This window comes from Euprymna scolopes, chromosome 8, assembly GCF_053919585.1.
Source record: "Euprymna scolopes isolate OS-2025 chromosome 8, ASM5391958v1, whole genome shotgun sequence".
Lineage (NCBI taxonomy): Eukaryota > Metazoa > Mollusca > Cephalopoda > Sepiida > Sepiolidae > Euprymna > Euprymna scolopes.
The window spans coordinates 21742000-21768242 of record NC_136489.1 but is presented as its reverse complement, the minus strand read 5'-3'; the positions used below and the strand labels follow the sequence as shown (position 1 = coordinate 21768242).

The 26243-nt window shown below is 35.6% G+C and overlaps 1 protein-coding gene across 2 annotated transcripts in view; it reads right to left on the bottom strand.

The window, feature by feature from the left end:
* Positions 1 to 12518, bottom strand: part of LOC145283504 (U5 small nuclear ribonucleoprotein 200 kDa helicase-like) — a 137135-nt gene extending 124617 nt beyond the window's left edge. The window contains exons 1-2 of one of the 2 annotated variants that reach the window (XM_080132336.1): positions 12352 to 12518; positions 2291 to 2454 (exon numbers count right to left, since the gene is read on the bottom strand). In XM_080132336.1, the coding sequence (XP_079988462.1) occupies positions 2291 to 2454; positions 12352 to 12396 (209 nt within the window). In that variant the 5' untranslated portion in view covers positions 12397 to 12518. Of the gene's footprint in view, positions 1 to 2286; positions 2455 to 12351 lie in introns of both variants that reach the window. The other variant, XM_080132337.1, reaches the window with a different exon arrangement.
* Positions 12519 to 26243: the final 13725 nt, after the last annotated feature.

The following is a 26243-nucleotide window of genomic DNA, read 5'->3' as shown; positions in this document are numbered from 1 at the left end:
TAAGGTTTTCCTTGAGCTTAGGGAATAACCGCAAGACACAGGAAGCAAAGTCTGGACAATAGGAAGTGGTACCAAGTTATTCAACAAAGGGATTAAAAAAATATATCTTACATGAAATAGCCATTTCATCAAAGTAACATTTTTATCATTCATTTGCCAAAAACTCTTCAAAAATATAACATGTAGATTATAACTTATTAATACATGTGAACAGATATTCATTTCCGAACAAAATAGTGATATTTTGAGGGTTTAAAGTGCTTTCATTTTCAAAATATAAACTATTTTACTAAAACTACCTTCAAATTTGTGACTATCCAAAGAATTTTACGATTGGCAGGTATTGCTAAAAAATAAAGGAGGAAGGATTAATTCAATTGCCACATTTAATGATAAGAATGTTATTTTACACTTAAGCATAACATACTAATGAAAATACTATTTTGCAATGTATCAACGGATTGATATCTACAATTAAAAAAAGTATTTACCTTGAAAATATGAATGCAAAATATCTAAATGGAAGATGTTAAAAAAATATCCAGAGTTCAATCTAATAAAAAACTACAGAAAACTCTTAATGATGTACATACTCATCACGAAAATGTAATGTTCCAAAAATCATGTACATTGATCAAGTAGTTTTTATATATATATCTATAAATATAAAAGCGAAAATGTGTGTATGTGTGTTCGCTTTTTCTGTATATCTACAAAAGGCTTTTTTCAGAGAAGCGGTCGGTTGGTTCACAACTTCTTAAAACTTTTTATATCCCATATAAATCGTAATATCTCAGAGTTAACAACGGAGCTCGCCTGTCTATTTAATTTGTTTGAATTCGGGAAGATAAATATTCAACATTTGTCACTCGCCGCATGTGGGTTAGTCTTTTTCCTATAACATCTTGGGAAAATAAAAATAAAAAAAAGCGTTCCCGCAATAAATGAAATACTATCCCGCAGTCAAACTTGACCTCATTAAGTCATTAAAACGTGCACCTGCCAAATCCAAGTAATAAAATAAATTCAAACGTGTTTCCGTTAGCATCTCGCGGTGGCCCAATGGTTAAAACCGTCACACTCTTTTTTTTTCACACTTTAATTTACAACTTTGCCTGAACGGTTCGGGTTCGATCCTCATACTTACCTACCAAAACATTTTTTTTTTATGTTAAACCCCCCTCCCCGGAGTTTTGATTTACCCAAAACCACACACACCTCCAAACACCCGGGCAACGCCGGGTACCCCTCGCTAGTATATATATAAAAAGACAAAATGTGTGTTAGTGTGCGCATTTTTTCTGTATGTCCACCAAAGGCTTTTTTCCGGCTGCTTCTCGGCTTGCTCGCTCATTCTTATAACTTTTTATATGCTACCAGGATGATAATATCCAACACCTACGAAACAATGTCATAAAAATCTTTTATTTCAACCACTTTTATCTTACAAAATTTGTGCTGTGAATTTGTTTTCGCTGCTACTGCTGCTACTATGGTGTGATATTTGACCTAGAAAACCACCTGGGCTTTTAAACGCTTATTTTCAACTCTTTTAAAGTCCTTGCCTTTGTGGCGTCATGTGATGTCATCAGACTATTAACCTCAAGGTTTCGGGTTCAAGCCTACCTTCCTCCCAAAACTTTTTTCGCTGTTTTTTTTTTTTGTTTTTTTAATATTTCAACAGGGTTATTACTTTTAGTTTCCATCTACCCCCCCCCCCATCAAACACACACACCTACAGTTTTAATATTGAAACAGGATTATTTATGCCATTTTTCGCATTCGCTGTTTTTTCTTTTTATTTTTCAGATTTTTTAAAGTTTTTACATTGTTCGTTTTGCATCATGTTCGTTTTTTTTTTTATATAGTTATTACTTCGCTTATTCTTTTGTCTTGATTTACCCCCCCCCAACACACACACCACTAAACACCCGGGCAACGCCGGGTATCCCGACTAGTATATACATATAAAATCATATTTTTTACAACTTTTAGTAATTATAATAGTAAATTGTAACCATTACAAGACCGACTGATTTCCATCTAGATAGTTCAAATTGAGTTGTCTCATTTTATTAAACATGCCATATCTAAACACGTCTCTCTTCCTCATAAAATTAAAAAAAAAAATACTTGATCAATTTATGAAATTTTGGAATATGACATTTTTCTTCCATGTACATCATAAAGGTTATTCTATATTTTTTTAATTAGGTTGAGCTCTGAACTTACACACACACACACACACACACACACACACACAAACACAAAAAAAAAAAAAAAAACTCACTTGACTTTGCGCTCTTCCATTTGTGGTGGTTTTGTTCTTTTCGATTTGTCCCCCATTCTTGTTCCGTCAATTTTGCCCACAAGGGACATAACCTCTCCGGTAGCTTCATCTCTGGCTCGACGGTCAATAAGAGACCGATCAGCTTGGAGTACAAGATTAGAATTCTGAAAATAAAAAAAATTAATAAATAATAATATAGACAAAAAAAAAGAGGGGAGAGCATTTTTTAGTAAATTCTTAAATTCTAAAATTAACCTAGGAAACATTTCATCAGGAGATTCAAACTGACACATTACAAAGAAACAAAGATTTTGGAGTTTTCAGGATAGCCAATAAAACAAAAAAAGGGGTAAAAAAAAGTTGTTTTTTTTTAAACCTGTTTTTTCACCCCAGACAAGACACAGTGCCACAAAGTTGTAAATGACTAATATTTGGGACCATATTTGCAGGGACACTATGTATAGAGTTTGGCAGAGAGATGTCTGTTCACATTACACTTGAACTTCTGCATGTCAGTACAGTCAAGGAAGCAGGAGCCCAGGAGGGAATTCCAGAGTTTGAGGGAAGAAGTTATTTGAGTAAAAGGCATTATGACATCTAGAGATCTCTACAGTGTAGGGGTGGGATTTTGCTGCTTGTCAGATTTATGCTGAGAGGGGCACCAGTGCTTTGAGTTTGTTCAAGCATTTTCTATTAAAATACTTGTAAAACAGGCGCAGGGATGCCACATTTTGACAATGGGAGGGTTTTACTAAAAAATATATGACTAAAATTATGCCCTACCAATGTATGACTGACTGCTACTGCTGTTTGTCATATAGAAACAATGTGTACAGTTGCTTGAATCAGCAGAAGCCGATGAGACATTTTAATAATGCCAAAATTTAGTTGTACATAACAATCTTTACTAAAAATGTATACCTACATTATGTACAACAATTTGCTCCTGCTGCTGATTTGCTATTAAAGCAACTTTGATACGAACGAACTACTGGGTTTGTCAGCACAAAATATTGTAAAAATTTGTTGTGGTATTATTAAAATAAACAATAAAATAAATTTATTCAAAAGTTTCAGTCGAAAGGTTATTTTTATGGGAAGTATCTTTTAAGATTCATATAAAAATATTTACAAAACATTTTTTAAACATTGTCTCTTAAAGCAGAAAGTAAATAGATACATAAGTATTTATATAATGAAATCCTTAAAGACAGACAATTATTTTTTCCAATTCTGTGTGCCACTTTTTTTTCTCTTTTTTTTTTTTTGTTCTCTGTAAAAAAATAAATTTACTTTTTAGATTAGTCATGCCTTGGTTTTACTAATTATGCACGACTAAAAATTAAACACAATTTATGTACATCTAATTAAATCCTTAAAGACTGAGACAATTATTTGGCACACTATATTGGAAAAAAAATCATTGTTTCAGTTGTTAAGGGTTTAAATACTCAAAACAAATTCGACAGTTTTTGAGTATAATTTAAAAAACAAAAAACAAAAAAAAAAACAAGCAGTAATTGATAATAATGATAACTTCAAAAAATGTTTGAGAAAATTTTAAAAAATGCCTTTTCTTTGTTTAATTTTAATTTTTAATTTTTTTTTAGAAATAAACCAATCATTTGTAAAAGTTAATTTGCCAAAAAATAAAACTCTCGGCTGGAAGTGTGACTGTGACTAAATTTGTTTTGTTTTTTATTTCAACAATAAAGAAATAAACTCGTTTATTTTTTTCTTTTAGAAAAATTAAAAATTTTTTTAAAGTGGCATACTAGATTTAAAAAAAAAAGAAGGATTTTTAATCAGTCTTTAAGGATTTGCCCAAATAAATCTCTCTACTGTGAGTGAATTTGTTTTATTGTTTATTTTAATAACACAAGGTTTTTGTACTGATGGACTCAGTAGATCGCCCGTGTAGGAGGGAATATTTAATAAAAAGCAGTTTTCTTTCGTAAATATCTTTTTAGATATAGACTTAAAAAGATATTTGCAAAAAAGTAACCTCTGGAAACTTCTGAGTAAATTTGTTTTATTGTTTATTACTAGATTGTTAGATGATATTTTATGCTGATGGACCCAGTCGATCAGCGGCAATTAGTCATATATTGATTTGCCTAATTTTTTGTCGTACATTTTTACTAAAACCAGGTGATGGGACAGATGTTGAAGTTTGGTCAATATTGTGGGACCTATTAGGTAGGTGTGTCAGAAACTGACCTTACGAATGCGTGAATTATATATTGAATAATTCGACCCCCTGTCTTTCCAAGCTTATAACTACTCGAAAAATGTAATTCAAACCCTGTTTTTCAATTAAAGGAGCAAGGACCAAGGTTTCATTAAAAAAAAAAAAAAGTGTGGTTTTTAAAAAAAAAGGTTTTAAACTTCGGACTTTACAGGTAAATTTCTAAAAAACACTACTTTTTTTTGTTTTAAATTTGAATATATTATTTATTGATCTTTTATCTTCAATTTGTGATATATAAAACTTTGGTAATTAAATTAATTATTTACTTTTTAATAGACATTTTAAAATGGGGGGGGGTCTGAATTAAAAAAAAAAAAAAAAACGTTTGTCTAACATATTATATTCGGTTTATTGGAAAGAGCATAAAATTTCACATTGACCCTGAAAATATCGTAAAAATTGAATCAATAGAAAAATTTTGATAGATTTTTAAAGTTTAAAAATTAAAAAATACTGAACTCGTAAAATTCAATTAATTTCATTACTGTTTTTTTTTTAAATAAAAAATAATATTTCTATTACTTTTTACACAACTTTAATAGTTTATTTTGGAAGTATAATCCATAAAGAAAATAAACAACCCACTTTTAAAAGAGAAATTACGGGTTTTTTATATTTTATTCACAGTTTCGTGTTAGGGGTGTCAAAAATTCCCCCCCAAATTCTGATACACCTACCTATTAGGTTGGTGACTTACTGTTACTAAAAGTAAGAAAAGTTATTTTTCTATCTACTTGGACAAATTTTTGTGTTGTAACTTATTTTAAAGTGTCTTTTTTAGAGAGAATGAAAAATAAAATGGTGATCTCATTAGAGACTTAGTTGAACCTCGATAATCACTCAAAAATTGAAAATTAAACAAAATACTGATAGAACAATGCATTTTTGCATGATTGATGACATTTATTGGATGGGTTTTGACTAGGACTCTAATGAGACCATCATTTGGTTTTTTTCATTTTAACTACCTTTATTTTTAAGTAAACAAAACACTTTAAAATAAGTTAAAACATAAAATTTGGAATCTTCAGACTACTGTTCTCATCTTGAGTGCCATTTTCATGTTTCGGTTGATGTAACCTCAGACCTTTTTCTTTTTTTTTTTACTTCTCAGGGGTAGCATGCTCTTATTCCGTCAGCCACGACTGGATATAGGTCCAAAGTAATCGTATTTTTCGGTCGCCACACTTGGAATTGAACCTTCAACCTCTAGGAGAATATCACTTTTACAATGATTTTTCCAAGTACTCTAACAACTGCACCACGGGTTCTTGAGAAAAATTACACCCGAAGAAGGTCAAAGGTCACATCGACTGAAATGTTGTGAAAATAACATTCAAGATGAGAACAGTAGTTTAAGGATTCCAAATAAAACGAATAACCAACCCTCATAAAAAAAAAAAAAAATTGAGATGCCTTGTTCCCTGTTGACTAAGGTATGTCTCTAGGTCTGTGCAGTTCTAGGAGGTCTATCCTCCCAGGCTTTGCTTTCTCTTTTTGAAAAGAGGTTAGGGCACTAGCTTTTCAAAATCACACTTTCCGATCTTAGTGTCACATTATCCCGTTGTAGGAGGAAGATAAATAAATTTCCCAAAGTGAATTTCCTTAAAAACATTTATCTCGATATTTACATTATAATAAACAATTTATAAAGATTTTGGCCATGGAAGAACGCAAGAAAAAATCTGTTTCGACATTAAACATAGTTTTATGTTGTTGTTTCCGTTAAGTATTATTCATTTACATGATTTGTCTTATTAGGCGATTCAAAAGCATAAGTGACCCTAAGTACGACCATAGTGGTGTCAGGTGAAAACCAAGTCTTAATGTGAAAATGTTCCAATTACCATAGCAAACTTCCTATTTTAGTTTAAAATAAATCTGTAAAATATATTAATAAAAAAAAAAAAATACAAATAAAAACCTGGCCACAAGTTTCACATTTTCTTTCTTTTTAATTTGTTTATTTATTTTAAACTAAAACAGGAAGTTCGGTTTGGTAATCAGAACAATTTTATACCGAGGCTAGGTTTTCAATTTGGTCGTCTATGCTTTTGGATCGCCGAATATTAATAAATATTATTAAATGGAGAATTATTTCCAGTTATAATTCGAGTTTTGTTCTTAGATAAACATGACATTAGGCCAAATTTGATGGCCATTTTGTTTTGTTTTGACTACTTTACATGACGTGCATTTTCCACGGCTACCCTTTTCTCAATTTTGTTAGAAATTTTGAAGAAATAAGCAAGCATGTCATTGATCGGTTTTACCATCCATCTTTTGTTTCGACCAATCAGATGGGTCCTTGTTATTAATTGCTGACATTCGTCAGCACCTTTTTTAAGTTTCAGCAAAGACGGTGGTCGAATGAAGATATGAAACTCATTCTCCTTATTTTTGGAGGCATGGAGCCTCGAGTTCTTTTGTCTCTGCGACATAATTAATTGCCCTGCTGTTGGGCAAAATGTTACCTTCATTTGAAAACACTTATGCCCGATGTTGAGCAAAATATATCATCCTTGGCACTTGTGCTGCTTCTTCGGACGGAATTTTCTTATATATTATTAATGTCTCTTCAAGACGATTATAAAAATCTATAGTTTGACTCCCCATTGTCTGCCGTCCGGACGGAATTCACCATGAACTCCAGAGACGACTACCTTAATTCATCCTGGAAGGCATCACTTCAAAATCTTCGAACAACATGGAGAACCATAACCAGCAACCATCTAAGAAATCCATGAACTGTTACCCGTTATGGATGTTACTTGCTCTATCGAGCAGAAAGCTAAAGATGGCACATCTTTTTTGCAATGTGGGATCATCTTAATTCAATAAAGTTTCCGTTGAAATTTAAAGGTGAGTCTGTTGTGATTTTTGTTGCCTTTCTTTCATTCTGCCAAGAGCAAACCAATGTGGGATTTCTCACAATTTTAAATACATAATGGAAATAATTCCTCATTTAGTAAAATATAACGAAATCAGAAACTTTTTTAATTCATAAACAGATATATTTTCTCGAGTTCTTCTATGACCACAATTTTTATAAATTGCCCAATTATGTTTTTATAAAACATAGTTAGGTTTGTATTACTGTACACATAGATTCGAAAAAGTTGTCAAAAAACAAATATATAACAAATAAATGTTATCAAAGGCAAGATAAGTTACTTTTCTACCTAACTGGATATGTTTTTAGTGTTTTTTATTTAATGTAACATGTTTATTCAGCTCGAAAAACATAGTGTTTACCGATGTATTCGAAAATTAAAAATGGCGTCGGACTCTTTGACACGATATGTTTGGGAAAATGAGTTAAAAATAAAAAAATATACAAAATACTGTTAAAAGCCCACTGAATATATGTCAGTTTATGTCACGGTAAAATATATTGAGCGAGTTTCTAACTGTATTTGATCTAGTTTTTTTAATTTTTAACTGAAATGACGCGCGTGCGCTTGCACGTACAAGATGGCCTCCCGTGATAAAATATAAAATTACATGGTTTAATATTTGGAAAACTACCTGTTTTTCGTCTAATTTTCGCGAATACTACACTGTGACAAGGCAGTTTGGTACGTGAATGCATATTTAACAGCCTTCGTTTATGCTTGCGCATAGCATAAACAAAGGCTAGGCTGTGAAATGGAAAATAGTCCCAGAGGTCAGGGGTTAATACCATGCAAAAGCAATCGGTGCTAATGCAGAGAATGACGCACTATTTTTTAAATAGTATATCCAAGTTTAATTAAAGTTTTATGATATGTTTTTTTTTATTCAATTGTAAGGTTAAAGTACAGAATAGGTACAAAACACCCACCCGATATTAAGAATGGCTTTTTAAATAATAACATTATTTCAGCACCTAGAACCCCATCCTCCAACGTAGACCCCTACTACCATGTCTCTTTCTCCAACATCAGGAGTCTACGTTCCAACCTTCCAGAGGTTGAAACCCAATTACAGGAGACCAAACCGAATTACTCTTTCTAAGCGAAACTGGCATAGGGCCGACCACTTCCCTAGATGAGTTCATAATAAAAGGATACTCTAACTTAACATCTAAATCTGACCCCCAAGATCGCCATGAACATGGAATATGCGCCTACATTAAAGATGGCTTTCCATGTGGTAGAGATATCTCCAGAGAATACCTTAATTTACCTTATATGTGTTTCCGGGTTGCACTTGCTTACACCACTGCATTTATATTTGCTCTCTATCACCCCCACAACAGTGGGGTTACTGTCTTTAAGAGCATATCAGAGAAAATTGACTTCATCCTGTCAGCTAATATTCACATTTGCGGTGACTTCAATGTTCATAATGTGGAATGGCTGACCCACTTAAATAAGACAGATGATGAGGAGAGGTTCTGTCATGATTTTGCCATTGCCTATGACCTCACTCAGATTGTGCACGAATCCACCTGTGTGCCCGATACTACCGGTCAGTATGCAAGCCTTCTAGACCTTTTTCTCACAACTTCCCCTGAGCTATGTTCATATTCTGTTCTATCTCCCCTGGGATCCTCCGACCACTCCGTCGGATCTGTTAAGATAAAAATGAAATATAATAAATCTTCAGATGTACCTCTCCACCGTACTGTATATCGATACTCTATGGTTGACTGGGGTAGCTTCCGTACATTCATATCTGATCTACCTCTGCATTCTATGTTTAAAAAGGATGTGTCCTCTATAATATCAGACCTGACTGAATGGTTAATTTTAGGCATAGACCGATTCATACCATCTAAAAAATTCCAACAAAAACCTAACAGGCAGCCATGGTTCTTCCCTGAATGTGCTGCTGCCATCATGCACAGAAATCACTTTTTCCATAGCTACCAACGTAATAGATGTACTGAGACTAAAGCTGCTCTCAGGACTGCCAGCAACCACTGTAAAAGAGTAATAAAAAATGCAAGAGAGCTATATGCTCAGTCCGTTAAATCCAAAGTAGCTGAGCAGCGGCTTGGTTCCCACCAGTTTTGGCACATAGCAAACAGGATCCTGAACAGAAGCATGCGTCCTATCCCAACTATCATCAATGGACCTGAGGTCATCTCATCAGCATCAGACAAGGCCAAACTATTTGCCAAGAACTTTGCAGCTAATTCTACCCTCTGCAACGAAGGTCATCAACTCTCCATATTTCCTCCTACAACAGACAGCACACTATCCAACATACAAATATCTGTGCATGAGGTTGCCAAACTAATCAAGAACCTTGATTCCAGTAAAGCAACTGGCCCAGACGGCATTCCAGTTATAGTGTTGAAAAAATTTCGACCAGAACTTGCCCCCATACTTATAAAACTGTTTAAGTGTTGCCTTAAAGAGAAGTGCTTTCCAACATCCTGGAAAGCCTTATCAGTATGCCCTGTATTTAAGAATTCAGGTGAAAAGTCATCTCCCTCTCAGTACAGGCCAATAAGTCTCCTGAGTGTCATGAGTAAGTTGCTGGAATCCATATTAAATAGAGAAGTAGTCAACCACCTTAGCAGAAATAACCTCCTTAGTGATATGCAATATGGTTTCCGCTCTGCTAGATCTACAGCTGATGTCCTAACAGTTATATCCCACAGTATTAGTGAATCTCTCGACAAAGACTTCCTTTCTAAGGCAATTGCTCTTGACATATCAAAGGCCTTCGATAAGGTATGGCATAAGGGCCTACTTCACAACGGTATCACTGGAAATGTTTTCTCAATAATTTAATCATTTCTCTCCGATAGGCTCATAAGAGTAGTGGTTGATGGGCAGCAATCAGAGGCCCACAGTATTAATGCTGAAGTCCCCCAAGGGTCTATCCTGGGCACAACTCTCTTCCTGATCTACATCAATGATCTCTCAAAACACATACTTAAATCATTCATTGACATCTATGCTGATGACACGACCATCTATGGCAACACATCAAAGGCCATAAATGACAACGTTCACTGATTCACTCTCCTCTGATCTTGAGCGCATGGTACAGTGGGGGAAGAAGTGGCTGGTTACTTTTAATGCATCTAAAACCAAGCTCCTATCTTTACGTCATCAACGCTCTGTTCCTCATCTGGCATCAATTGAAATGGATGGCTCTCATCTTGGGGAGGCTTCATGTTTTGATAAGCTTCTGGGCTTGACCTTTACTCCTGATCTTAAATGGAACACATACATCAAGTCTGTGGCCAAGGTCACTGGGAAAATGGTGGGATCCTTCTACCGCTCCAGAAGATATCTCACTACTGATGCAATTCTCTATTTGTATAAAAGTCAAGTACGTCCAAAGATGGAGTACTGCTGCTATATCTGGGCGGGAGCTTCTAAAAACAGCCCATCCTGCCTTGACAGAGTACAAAATAGACCGTGGCTTAGTGGGGGATGCCCTTTTCTCTTCCCTGTAACCTCTCTCCAACAAAAGAGATGTTGCGAGCCTGTCTTTGTTTTATCGTTATTTCCATGGCAAGCGCTCGTCCGAGCTCCAATCTCTGGTCCCCTCCCCTTGCCAATCTTCCACAATAAACACCTGTCTAGCAAAAACCACTGTCAGTAATTTCCCACACTCTTTATCTGTGCCTAAATCAAAACGTAGATTCCATGAACAAAGCTTCTTTCTTAGAAGTGCACGCTTGTGAAATTGTCTTCCATTTGCCTGTTTCCCACCTGACTACAACTTGGATGTCTTCAAGTCTAACATAAACAAATTCCTGATTAATCGCCCCTTAAGTAAGACACTTTATAAAATCTCCAATACCAACTATTACTACGATATTATCCCATTGATTATTGTACACACAATAACCCTTATCCCCAAATGGCTTCCGGGCCTTGATAAGTGGTGATCCCCCATGTAAAAAAAAAAAAGTAATGATCACTCTGCATGAGTACCAAGCAATCAAACAAAAAAAACTTTTTAGCCAATAAATACACAAAAATGCCCCCTCTCTCAGATGGCCAGAAAGTGGGTGCTCATTTTAAGTTAAATTTACATGAAAAAGTGATTACCCACTTTCCGAAAAAGTAATTTCTTCATATGAAAACTTTTTTTTTTTTTTTTTTTGCGACGGAAACGGTTTACAGATTCGTTTTTAGCACACTGAAATCTACAAAAAAACATATTTTGTTATATACGAACGTGAGACACGGGTCTTAAAGTAAAATAATACCAAAAATTAAACTAGATAAACTTCCGGAAAGAACTATGAAAAAAAGTAAATAAAGAAAGTCAAATAGAACATAATTGTTTTATTGTAAATGTTTCGATTTAATTAATGAAAACGGTAACCTTTTTCATGATTTTTTTTTTTCTTACGACTCGCTTGGTGGTAAAATTTTAATTATCTTGAATAAAAACAAAACTACTTGATCACCTGATTACGTAGTTTTTGGAATATGACATCTTCGTCCTGTAACGAGTACGCACATCAGACAGATTTTTCTGTACTTTCATTAATTGCCACCATAAGTACCAATTTGAATAAACACCATCGTAATGAATCGTAATAATATTTATTTTTATCTGCGTAGAAACATTAAGTCAACAGAAAAAAGAACACACGAAATTGCGTGTATTTAATATTTTAAATCACATAAACATTTAATTAACACTTATGACTTACAAATTCTTAGAATTAATTCTATGTTAATAGTAATACGATTAAAAACATTAAATATGAAGTCAAGTGGAAAAATAAACTTTTCCGTAAAATAAAGAAACATGGCCGGTTGTTGGGTTTGTGTTAGCGACACGTGCACGTTAAATAATAAGTTCAAGTGGGTTACATACGAAGAAAATAAAATTAAAAAATACTCACCGCTTTGTATTCATACTGAAGCGATCTGGCCGCAGCATCCGCCATATCGAGTAAATTATTTGTTGTCCACTTTTTTTTCCAGTTAAAAAGAAAACAACGTAATCAAAAAGATTTACGACATAAATGGCGGCACCGGAAAGGAGCGGATATGACTCGCTTACAACATCGAAAAACAAAAGGAAAACGATCAACTTTTGATGTTTAAAATGAAAAATTTATTGCGACATTTTTTTTTTCTAACTTACTGCTTATTATTGAATTATTAAATTTAGATGGGTATCTATTTTTTTCCAGTTTAATATTATTTTTCGTTATCGTATACGACATTTTAATCTTGAATAGTACCTATTTACTATGCCTCCCCATTGGCATTCGGGACAAGATCAAAGTGTAGTATCTGTTCTTCAGATGCTGCACTTCTATTTCTTGTTCTCTTTCGGTGGAGGAGAAATCCTTCACGACTGAGACAATTTTTATTTTTGTACCTTTTCTCCACGTTAAAAAACGACCCTGGTGTCTAACTCTGTCCCGTGGGGAGGCATTGTAATAGGTACTATGCCTCTCCACGGGACAGTTAGACACCAGGGTCGTTTTTTAACGTGGAGAAAAGGTACAAAAATAAAAATTGTCTCAGTCGTGAAGGATTTCTCCTCCACCGAAAGAGAACAAGAAAATGAAGTGCAGCATCTGAAGAACAGATACTACACTTTGAGGTATTTATTTGCTCCCCCACTGAGCAAATTAGGCACAAGGCCGATTTTTAAAGTGAGGAGTGATGGGGAAATGGGGACCAACTCCCCGGGGAGTAGGATAGTGACAGTTGGTATGAAGGGTTGCCCCTACATTGACCAAGGTCTTATATGTGGGGTTTCCCCCACATATGGTCTTTGCTTGCAGTATCTGCCGGAACAGATTGTATTTATTTGCTTCCCCACTGAGCAAATTAGGCACAAGGCCGTTTTTTAATGTGGAGAGAAAGGGAGGGGGAGGGAAAAGGGGGCCAGCTCCCGAGAGGTGGGAAATGGGAGTTGGATAGTAACTGTTGGTATGAAGGGTTGCCCCTACATTGACCAAGGTCTGATATGTGGGGTTACCCCCACATATGGTCTTTGCTTGCAGTATCTGCCGGAACAGATACTACACTTTGATGGTATTTATTTGCTCCCCCACCGAGCAAATTAGGCACAAGGCCGATTTTTAATGTGAGGAGTGAAGGGAGGGGGGAGGGAAAAAGGGGACCAGCTCCCGAGAGGTGGGAAATGGGAGCTGGTTAATGGTCAGGCATGTGGGGTTGCCCCCACATCTGGTCTTTGCTAGTCATAGCTTGCAGCATCTGAAGAACAGATGGTATTTATTTGCTCCCCCACCAAGCAAATAAGGCACAAGGCCAATTTTTAATGTGAGGAGTGAAGGGAGGGGGAAGGGAATAGGGGACCAGCTCCCGAGAGGTGGGAAATGGGAGCTGGTTAAAGGTCAGGCATGTGGGGTTGCCCCCACATCTGGTCTTTGCTAGTCATAGCTAGTCATAGCTTGCAGTATCTGCCGGAACAGATGGTATTTATTTGCTCCCCCACCGAGCAAATTAGGCACAAGGCCGATTTTTAATGTGAGGAGTGAAGGGGAAATGGGGACCAACTCGACGGGGAGTAGGGGAGCTGGATAGTGACAATTGGTATGAAGGGTTTCCCCTACATTGACCAAGGTCTGATATGTGGGGTTACCCCCACATATTGTCTTTGCTTGCAGTATCTGCCGGAACAGATGGTATTTATTTGCTCCCCCACCGAGCAAATTAGGCACAAGGCCAATTTTTAATGTGAGGAGTGAAGGGAGGGGGAAGGGAAAAAGGGGACCAGCTCCCGAGAGGTGGGAAATGGGAGCTGGTTAAAGGTCAGGTATGTAGGGTTGCCCCCACATCTGGTCTCTGCTTGTAGTATCTGCCGGAACAGATGGTATTTATTTGCTCCCCCACCGAGCAAATTAGGCACAAGGCCAATTTTTAATGTGAGGAGTGAAGGGAGGGGGAAGGGAAAAAGGGGACCAGCTCCCGAGAGGTGGGAAATGGGAGCTGGTTAAAGGTCAGGCATGTGGGGTTGCCCCCACATCTGGTCTTTGCTAGTCATAGCTAGTCATAGCTTGCAGTATCTGCCGGAACAGATGGTATTTATTTGCTCCCCCACTGAGCAAATTAGGCACAAGGCCGTTTTTAATGTGAGGTAAAAACCAGCTCCCCTAAAAGGGGTCACTCTGGTTACCAAAAATAATAATTGTCCCAGTATAGAGGGTTTCCCCTCCATTGACTGGTACAAATTATCTTAAGTGCAGTATCTGCCGGAACAGATGGTGTTTATTTGCTCCCCCACTGAGCAAATTAGGCACAAGGCCGTTTTTAATGTGAGGTAAAAACCAGCTCCCCTAAAAGGGGTCACTCTGGTTACCAAAAATAATAATTGTCCCAGTATAGAGGGTTTCCCCTCCATTGACTGGTACAAATTATCTTAAGTGCAGTATCTGCCGGAACAGATGGTATTTATTTGCTCCCCCACTGAGCAAATTAGGCACAAGGCCGTTTTTAATGTGAGGTAAAAACCAGCTCCCCTAAAAGGGGTCACTCTGGTTACCAAAAATAATAATTGTCCCAGTATAGAGGGTTTCCCCTCCATTGACTGGTACAAATTATCTTAAGTGCAGCATCTGCCGGAACAGATGCTACACTTTGATCTTGGCCAAAAGAATTGCTTCCAGTTAGATGCCTTATCGCGTAGCCTCTTTCCAGTCAGGTGACTGAACAGTGTAAGATCAGGGGGTCTATGTCATGAGGTGGGGTGGTGGGCTTTCTTGCACTTTGGCTTGATTGAGGAGTCTATTTGTCTCCACCTGTGTTTGTTTACTGCAGTCTTGTGGTCCCTTGTTCTGATTTGGTTTGTGACTACTCACTGATTCATACTATTTGTAGCAAAACATGGAAGGCGCAAAGTTGGGTTTACAATAATGTACCCCTCCTTTGGGAGTATTGTTTCTTCATCCCTCTTTCCATGTCTCAACTGGGTCGAAAGTTTTTAGTTGTTGAAGGGCTTTCAGGACTTGAGTCTGGAGGTATCTGGGACATTTTAAAATTTTTGGGATTGGTAATTGTCTATAGTTCTGGGATGAGGTTTTGGCCTATTCCTTTTTTTTATTATTGTTTAGGTATTATTAATTAATGTTATTATTGTGGGGAAAAGAAGTAAAGAGAGCGAGACAGAGAGTCGAATTTACGAGGTTCTTTCGTAGAAAATATATCAACATAACAAACAAGGTTAACTATCAATTTATAAAAGGAAAAAGATTTATTACATTTTAGGAAATATTTTCATTGAAAATAATAGTTCATTTATGAGTGAACAAAAGGGGGAAATTAGTTTGAGATTTCGAGGAAGTTTGAGTTGATAATTCAAGAGCCGTGATTAGTTCACGGGTCTGTAAATCGTAAAGAAAACTTCCTCACTCAACTATATAAAATAATTTTCACTGAAAGTTTTTGAGTCAAGTTAATTAATCACTCTAGAAGGTTCATTGAAAAATGTGAGAAGTTTTAAAATAATTATTTTCATAAACTTAATTTCAAGTGAGCCTACGATAATAAAAGGGGGAATGCAAAAGTTAGTTACTGTTTCTGTGTCTGTGTGTTCACCTACATTGTCTGATTAGCTGACTGTTATGTTCAAAGTGTTGTCGTGTTAGAGTTGAGTTGCAGACAGTAGTGATATATGCCTTCCAACACTATCTCTGAATTTTTGTTAACTGTTTTTTTTTGGAAAATACAGAACTCTTTTAAAGATTCTCATCGGCTCCCACAGACACCGAATTTCCAACAGCTTGGAAAATTCTCTGATTGGTCAGAAAATCAAAACATTGAATTTTTAAAGTAATTTAGTAAAAAGGCACCTCTAGCCGCATGTGCAGAAAACGTTTCGGGGCACTTGAACTTCCGGCAGCGAAAGAGTGAACATCGTAGCTCACCATAAGGTGATTTCATTATGGATTTCGTTTTTCAGACTCACTTCCTCATCTTCACTGTTTTTTCCACTATGTATCATCCTTCAGGTGTATCTCGAACTCAGTAACTGTTTTTTGGGAATTTCGAATCCAACCCTTTATTGTTACAGGGGTACCATGTTCTCGTTCCATTCAGGCTGTCCCTGCTGCTACCGCTTAATGCTGTTGCTGCTGCGTCTATCGCTGTCGCTGCCATTGTGTTGTCACTGCCACTGCTTTCACTCAGGATTGAACTCAGCACCTTAGGAGACTTGCAATGTCTGTTCCAACGTCTTAGTCGCCTCGGCCATGTATCACTAAGACGATGATGTATCAATTTTTGGGACTGTTAAACCTAAGTTGTTATTCTAGGTTTTCTCTTATGATTAGAGGTTCTCAAATTGTGTTCAGTTCTATACTCGGTTTGCTCAGGAGGTTGTTATGTCCTAGCATGTGTGCTGTTTCTTTGAGTTTTCGCACTTTCCAGTGGGGTTCATTATTTATTATTTTAACTTCATCCCAGAGGGGGCGATGGTCACCCTTTTCCTTCCATACATGGTAGTCTATACCCGACTTTTCCGTCTCCCCTCTAGTCACTGCTTTTCGATGTTCCTCCCCCCCATACTTTAAGAGGGCAGCATGTTTCGCCCTTTTAAACCTTGCTGCAGCTGCATGGGATGGAATATATGCAGTTCTTGGTCTGGTTCTCCTCCATTGGTAGCTTTATTTTGACTAGGTGTCTTCTTAGAGTTGACTCACTTTTAAATACCGCCCTTATGTTGTAAGGGGCACATATCTTTTGAATTCTTTCGGAGACGCCTTGTATGTATGGTAGGCAGACCATTGGAAGTTTTTGTGACTCACTTTCTTCCCTTACTCTATTGTTTCCTCTAGTGGATAGTGTGCTATCGGGGTAGTTGTTACGTCGAAGGGTATCTCTTAGCCTAGTCATTTCTTGATGGTACGTATGACGGTCGCTACTTATTGTCTGTGCTCCATGTTGTAGACAGCGTGTGATTCCATATTTGACACTGTATGGGCGATAGGAGTTGAAATTTAGGTATTGTCTGGTGAAGGTGGGCTTGTGATACACAAGTGTCTTGAACACACACTCTGTGCGTGTTATGAGTATATCGAGGAAGGCCAGTTGGTTATCTGATTCCTTCTCCATTGTGAACTGTATGGACGGTCGTATTGTGTTCACATGATCCAGTAGGGCAGGTCGATTTTGGAACCCCAGTGAGGCAATGGTGATGATAGTTGGGGTTTGACATAGAAAAGACCTATACAAAATATTTTTTTCAAAATCGTTATCTTTGCTTGAGGAAATGACTTTAAAAGTTGAAAAATTGAAGCTATTAAAAGTTTTTCGGTGAATTGTCAAGAACGTCCCGTCATCAAAACAATCCGTACTGTTAAGAAAATGGAATCATTATTTGAAATATGTTTTAAACTACATTTTAAAATAAAATGAGTGAGGATAATGAATTAATAAAATAAATATTAAGTGTAAAGGCAAAATTATGTTTTTTAAATAATAGCGACCAAAGTTCGATTTTTCATTTCAGGAACTTTTTTGGAGTGGAAACATTTTACATTTCACCATCGCAAACACACTCATTATTGATATTGAAAATTAACGTTTGTTTATTATTTAATTTGAAAACATTACAATTTAGGCTTAATTATTTCGAAAGGAAAAACGAAAAAGACCCGTTTAAAATATTTCAAGTGTCTGCAGTGAATTTAAACATATTTGTTTTATCATTTTTAATTTGTTTTCTATTTAGGTTGGTGTAAAAATAATGGCATTTTTTGACGTTCAAATGAACATCAAAAACATTATTTTTGCACCGACCTAATATTTCACATCAAATTCTATTTGAAATTTTTATTAAAATATGGTAATACTCCAGTTGTATATTAAAAGAAAATAGTCCATACAAGTTTATTCTACACATTCTTTACAAAACATAACTCCGTAAATTTTCAAGTTTTTCTACTTAATAAAAATTCTTTGCAGAAAATTAGTATCAAATTTTAATTTATTTTATTTTTAGGGAGTAATTGTTTTTAAGCAGTGTTTTTCGTCTAAAATTATAGTTTTAAAATCAGATAACCTACAAAGATTAATACGAGTAAATAAGGAAACTCCTTTAAAGGTTTTTCGTTATTTGTGCGTCTATGTTATTGTGCTAAAATAACTTTGTTATTTAGAAAGCCATTCTTAATATGGGAAGGAGGTTGTATTGTAACTATTCTGTACTTTGACCTAAAAATTTAATAAACAAAAATATCATAAAAATTAAATTTAACTTGAAAATACTATTAAAAACAGCATAGTAACATAGATGCACAAGCACTGGTTTTTCAAACTCTAAACACTAAACACTCGTTTAAAATGGCACAGCTACAGCAAGAATAAATCTCTTTAAGGATAAATTCATGTTATCGAAGGAGGAGCTAAAATCTGCTAAAAATGTCTAAACTAAACCCTACTATGCCTCTGATTTGGTTTGGTCCTCTCTCTTCAATACATCTAATTCAACCCTACAAAGTTTTTCATTATTTCTTATAACTAGCACTTTTTTTTTACATATGAAACTGGAACATAGCCTAAAACACTTTCCTTCAGTTATAATCCATTTATTTATTTTACTTTTCAGATTAGAATGTCAGTAAAAGCACAACGTTCAGTTTTAACCTATGGTTCACAAAATTTGCTGGTCCACCTTGTCATTTGGATGAAACAGCACCCCAACTTCACGACAAGTCATTCAGTTTAGTTATTTCCTTGAAAACAGTTATCCCCACTTAAAAAATAGTGAGATTTCTAAGTTAATTGCCAAGGAAATAATTATTATTTGGCAAGCAGTAAATCCACAAATACCCTTGTTAAGGTAACATTATATAGGACAAAAGGTCAATATATTTTGCTATAAGAGGGCCAAACAGATTGATTGCTGCAAGAGATTTCCTGTCAAAGTGAAAAGAATGAAGGAACAGCTAGACAAATTGTTTGATATATCTTCTTGTAGCTGCAAACTTTCTGCCTTGAGATGTGATGACTTTGCAGTAAAGTGCAAGACAGAAAATTGTCAAACAAGGCACATAATCTGCACTTGTCCTAACAAGGAGGCAAAATTAATTCTATAGATTCACTTGCAATTATGTTCCTTTTTTGTGGAAAATAAAATAATATATTGGTATTTATTATGTAATAGGCTCTATTATTAAACATGCAAATTTTGCAATTTTCAGGTTCCACTAGAAGAACTGCCATTTACAGCAATTTTTAAATTAATTGATGGAACAGCAAAAAGCCTAACAACATTCACTGGTCCTTTGGGGAAACTTTGTATCAATAATTATCAAGATTTGCCTCAAGTAGAATTCTAAAAAATTAGTGTCCCTCCCGATCATCATTATCTGACAGCAGAAGAAACAAATAATTTAAATGTGAAGACCAGAGGCTACTTTTTGAGTATGCTGTTGGCATTTCTTGTGGAGAAGTTTACTTAGAAAATTGGGCCCTTGAATCAAGGAAGATGGCTAACATAAGCCACAAGATTAATGTGTTTATGGACTAGAGTTGTCTATCCTCAAACACTATGATAAATTAAACATTCTGGTCAAATTTATCATCCAAGTGTATGCAGTTAGTTGGTTTGAGATCAAAACCGACAATATTTTTTTTAACCAACAACAGTATATTTTAATATGATTCAGAGAACAAAACAGTTAACTGAAATCCAAATTACTATTTTAAACTGTTCAAAATATAGTGCTTTTGCACTACTTCCGGAAAATATAATATCGATGATAAACTCAGATGAATTGGATGTGAGAGAAGAGGGCATTAAACGATTTTGTCCATTAGGTAAATAAATATTTATTCATTAAATTTTATTAGTTTTCTTAATTTACCCAAACAATAGTTAGTTTTTATTCGTATTAAATCGCAAAAATATAAAAAAATATGTTTTTTCAAATAATTGTTTTTTTTGTGTTGTTTTTCCAGAAATAGTGAACAACTCAAAAAAAAAGAAAAAAGAAAAATATTACTTCTATCAATTTTGCAGCCACACACTGATCAAATTTGATTGATTTTTCTCAAAAAGGTTGTATATGGGCAGGAAGCAAGACATAGACACATTATTACAAAGTCATCGTGCCAGCAAATTAGGCCTTCATTTTCCTCAAAAGGAAATTATGAAGAATAATTTGGTTCTATTATAACTTTATATTATTGCCTCTAATAAAAAATTAAAATATATGGTTCTGTAACTTGTATCAAGTTACAGAATTACAATATTGTGTAATACATCTCCACATCTTTTTGAATTTTGAAATTTAAAAGACTTAGTTGCTAATTAGCTTTTTTACAATTTTTCTTTAATCAATGCAGTAAAGGTTGAGATATTTTGTTAGTTGTGATTCATAATTAAAATTATAATTCATGTATTTATTTTTCTTTCAATGTATTTCATATAAATATATCAATTTTAATCAAATATTTTATAAAAATAGTGAAATTTCAAAGTCAGTATTGTGAAAAATACAATGAAAATGAAGGATTTTTCAGCATTTTTCTACACGATTTTTAAAATTAAATACTCAATTTCCTGTTCAAGATGGGAATCTAATTTTTGGTATATATTCTTATCACATCAAATCCCAACTATCATCACTAGTGCCATGTTGATTTTCTGAAAAAAGTTGCAAATCGACCTGCCCTAATGATCCAGTAGTACCTGGACATCTTCCTCGTGAGGCCAGAGTATGAATGTGTCATCAACGTATCTGAGCCACATTGTTGACTTTAAGGGAGCTGAACCTAATGCCATGTCTTCGAAGTATTCCATGTATATATTCACCATTACCGTTGACAACGACAAACCATAGCTTCTTGTTGATATATTTCAGTACTCATTCTGAAGTAGGATGATTCCATGCAAAATGTCAGCATTTCTATTATGTTCGGCAATGGTACACATGTGTACTCTTGTATGGTAGAGTCCGCAGCTAGTTTGTCCCGAATTACAGTTAGTGACTCACTTGTTGGGACTTTGGTAAACAGACTGACTACGTCAAGGCTAACCATTTGGTGCGAACCGATGGGTGCATCCTTGATCAGTTCTGTGAAGTGGGCTGAATTCTTAATATGTGTTGCTGACTTGCCTGCCAATGGGTTTATTATATCCCCAAGGTAGCGGCTCAGTGGATATAATGCATAGCCTCGGCAGCTCACTATAGGTCTTAGTGGAATACCGTCTTTGTGTATTTTGGGGAGACCATACGTGTGTGGTAGCTTACTGTGATGCTGGACCAGCTGTCTATATTTCGCTGGTGCGATGTTCTCTTTGTTCTTAGTTAGGATCTGTGACAGCTTCCTCTCGGTTTTCATAGTTGGGTCCTTCTTTATTTTACCATAGCTACCATCTGCAATTAGGTTGGCCATTTTTTCAGAGTATTCCGACATGTCCACAGTGGTATTACTTTTATCTGCTGGCAGTATTATTATAATTATTAATTATATGTAGGGATCGTATAGCCAGCTTATTTTCCTGTGTGATGTTTGATTTAGATGGCTTGGCTTTCTCCAGTACTTGTCTCACTTTCCATCTTATTTCATTGCCTTGGCTCGTGGGGATTCTCAAGGCTACCTCCTCAATATGAGTTATTATGTCAAGGTATGGAATGCATTTGGTGGTTGTTGCGAAGTTGAGACCTTTATTCAGTACTGTTTCCTCTGAGTGACTTAGCTGGCGGCTGCTGAGGTTGACGACTCCTTTCACAGGCGGATGTCGGTTTTTGATGTTATTCCTCATGTCCTTCAGCTTCGTGAGCTTCTGGATTTGGCAAGTTTTAACTTTCTCAAATTCCTGTCTGTATGATTTACCCAGGTAGGAATGGATTCTCACCCTGTCGTCTTTTGTGTTACTCTATCGAGGAATGATGTTACTGTGTTAGAGACTTTCTTCCCCAGTTTTTGTTTACTCCAGCAAGTGTATTGTATTCTTTCCTGGACGAGGGCATGTTCTGCCCTTTCCATGACTCTGCGTGCCGTCCTTGAGTCCACTGATGTTCATATTTTTAACCCTGCTGGTATTAGTCGTAAGTCTTGGCATCGGTATAGGAAGGTCAGATGATTTGATAGTCGTGCAAGTTTCAGTTGTAACTTTTTGATCCGTCGCCATTCAATCCTAATGTCGGGTCTGCACCGATTGGATAGTAATTGTCTATAGTTCTGGGATGAGGTGATTTCATTATGGATTTCGTTTTTCGGACTCACTTCCTCATCTTCGGTATTTTTTCCACTGATTTCGGTCGTAACATCATTCGGCCTTCTTCAGGTGTATCTCGAACTCGGGAACTGTTTTTTTGGAATTTCGAACCCAACCCTTTATTGTTACGAAAAGCAGTGACTAGATGGGAGATGGAAAAGTCGGTTATAGCCTACCATGTGTGGAAGGAAAAGGGTGACCATCGCCCCCTCTGGAATGAAGTTAAAATAATAAATAACTGGAAAGTGCGGAAACTCAAAGAACAGCGACAGCGATAGACGCAGCAGCAACAGCATTAAGCGGTAGCAGCAGGGACGGCCTGAATGGAATGAGAACATGGTACCCACGTAACAATAAAGGGTTGGGTTCGAAATTCCAAAAAAACAGTTCCCGTGTTTGAGATACACCTGAAAATGGCCGAAGGATAATATGGCCGAAACGTAGTGGAAAAAACACTGAAGATGAGGAAGTGAGTCCGAAAAATGAAATCCATATGTTCCTGGTGTTCTCGAACTTTTGAATCCATTTTTGAGTTGCCTATTTCCTCTTTATGTTGGGTGGTGCGATTGAACTTGCTACTGGTAGGCATTGTGTTGGGGGTGACTTCAGACATCCTGAAGTAATATGCATGGTTTCTCAGAGTTTTTTGTCAATTGATCTTGTGTATTGGCTCTGAGGTCGTGCTGGGGTGTAGAATTCTGCAGCACTATAGCAGAGTGCAACTGCTATTATTCTGAGGACTTTTGGGGAAGCTCCTTATCACGTTCTGGCTACTTTCTTTAGGAGGTTGTTTCTTTTTCCTTAAGTGTTCTATCAAGAGTGATTCCCAGATACTTGGGAATTGATCAAAGGGGAGGGCTGATTCACCAGCTTTAACCTGCAGGGTTCCTCTAGCCTCGTGGCTTGATCTCAGAGCCAATACACAAGATCAATTGACAAAAACCTCTGAGAAACCATGCATATTACTGACACTACTATCTATGGTAGCACATCTAAGACCGTAAACGACCAAGTTCTCTCTGATTCTCTCTCCTCTGATCTTGATCAAGTGGTACAATAGGGAAAGAGGTGGCTTTTTACTTTTAATGCATCTAAAACCAAGCTTTTATCTTTACATCATCAACGCTCTGATTCCCATCTGGCACCAATTGAAATGAATGGCTCTCGTCTTGGGGAGGCCTTGCGGAAGATCTCGGTGAAAACATGAGATCATAGACTTATCTACCTGTTAACAAAACAGCTGTAATGGGAAAATTCATGATGGAATAAAAGAAAGTTATGAAAAAATTGTAAGACTGAGTTTTAGCAAAATTTTATACTACATATGCTCTGCTACTATAAAACAGGTATATTGAGCTTTATTCTTATTTAATGGTTATTCTGTTTTTTCTATAACAGTTTTAACACATTAAATAAAAACGGTATATATTGAAATCAATAACATTTCTTAAATAAACATTCATATATATATATATATATATATATATATATATATATATATATATATATAAAATAGTGTTGGGATCATTAATCGGAATTGGGAATTGGAAAACTCAGAAGATTTGGGGATATCGGAATCGGGAAATTGATTCCTGTTTTTCGATGCCAAAACGATTCTTTAATTGTCTTTTTTTATTTGATTTTTTTTAAAGCAAAATCTTCCATTGCTGGTAATAATGATAAAATAATAAATATTTATTGATTTTTAAATATCAGTAAAGTTAAAATCGATGGATCATCCTCCACAAGTGTATTTTGATGTTTAGGAAAATATCTACATATTTAACATGTTTTTACGAAAATCGGAAAATAACAACTTTATAGCTAAATAATTAGAGATTTATAAAGAATCGGAATTGGTAATTGTATTGTAATCGGGAATTTAGCACGGAATCGGTAATTCTATCAAAATCGGGAAACATATTGGAATCATCCCATCACTAATATATATTTTTTTTAAAGTTGAATTCATAATTTTTTGAAAACACATATTCTTTTAGTTTCTCATTAGAAAAGAGTATATGTTACAGATCTGTTTCATTGGTAATCTTCAACAAACAGTAAAAATATGTTATCACTGTATTGTTGAATGTAGCAAAGTCTTCAAACGGAGAAAAAACATATTCAAACACAATCTTTACATGTCACACACAGTTGGTCAGGCCTCCATCTTTTTATTTATTTAAAGAAATAAAAAAAATGGAGGTCTGACCAACAACAAGAATTACACTCTCGATATTAAAGATATGTTTTTGACTGTGACATGTAAAGATTGTGTTTGAATTACTATTTAATCATATATATCTCTATTGTTATATAGAAATTACTCTGTGTATGTGTGTGTTCTTTTCTTATAGGTTCCCAAACAACAAATCTTCTGCAATTTTCACACAAAGCTAATTTATATGTCTGGTAGTGTTTTTAGATATGTTTAGTACAGAAATTCATCTGATAAGTATCGAAAATCGAAAAAAATTCAATCCTAAAAAGTCATTTTCTAATAAATAAAAAAGAATTTTTACAATGGGAATTTTTATACATTACACCGGCAAGGGAGATAGTAAAATATTGGCAAAGTATTTCTTCTTAAAAAACAGAATTGTTGACATTTGGAGATATAGCTCAGTGATAGAGCATTTGACTACAAATCAAATGATCCCCTATTCAAGCCCGGGTGTACCTCACCATTTTATTTTAATTTGTTATTATTAATGAGTTCAAATTATGATAAAAGAAAAGGTACCATTTAAAATAGCCACAAATCATTTTTTCTTCTGCATATTTTAAAAGTAAACATTAATCAGAAGTGACTTTTCCAGAACATTCATCGTCACTGCCAAATATCAGCTGACATGATATTGTAAACAAACACAGATGAAATCTGATGAACGACATTTGCGAATTAGTCCCCCGGGCAAATTATTCTTCGTAATATATAATTTTTTTTTTTTTTTTTTTTTTTTTTTTTTTTTTTTTTATTACATTTTCACCCCAAACAAGGCAAATTGCCACTTTGGTGTAGGGGGCTACTATCAGGGGCAACAACTACTGGGGTACTATGTAGGGATTTGGGCAGCAAGGTGTCGGTTCACGTTACACTTGAACTTCTGCACGTCAGTACTGTTGGGGAAGCAGGGACCTGGAATGGAATTCCAGAGTCTTGCGGTTCTGGGGAAGAAACTATTGGAGTAAAAAGATCTTTTACATCTAGGGACCTCTACAGTGTGGGGGTGGGATCTAGTAGCCTGTCGGGTTTGTCGAGGGTGCTCGCGTCGTGGGGGCACAAGTGATTGCAGTTCATCAGAGCATTCACCACTAAAATACTTGTAGAACAGGCAGAGGGATGCAACATTTCGTCGATGGGACAGAGGCTGAAGCTTAGATGCCAGTTCAGGGCCTATCAGATTTGCGACTCTCTTTTGAACCTTGTCAAGGAGCGAGAGACTAGTAGCAGATGCACCAGCCCAGATGTGGCAGCAATACTCCATACATGGGCGAATAGAGGATTGATTCTACATTAATAAACATGCAATCTGCATAAATTAAAATATGTTTAAGCATATTGTCTGACCAGGCAATGCCGGGCAT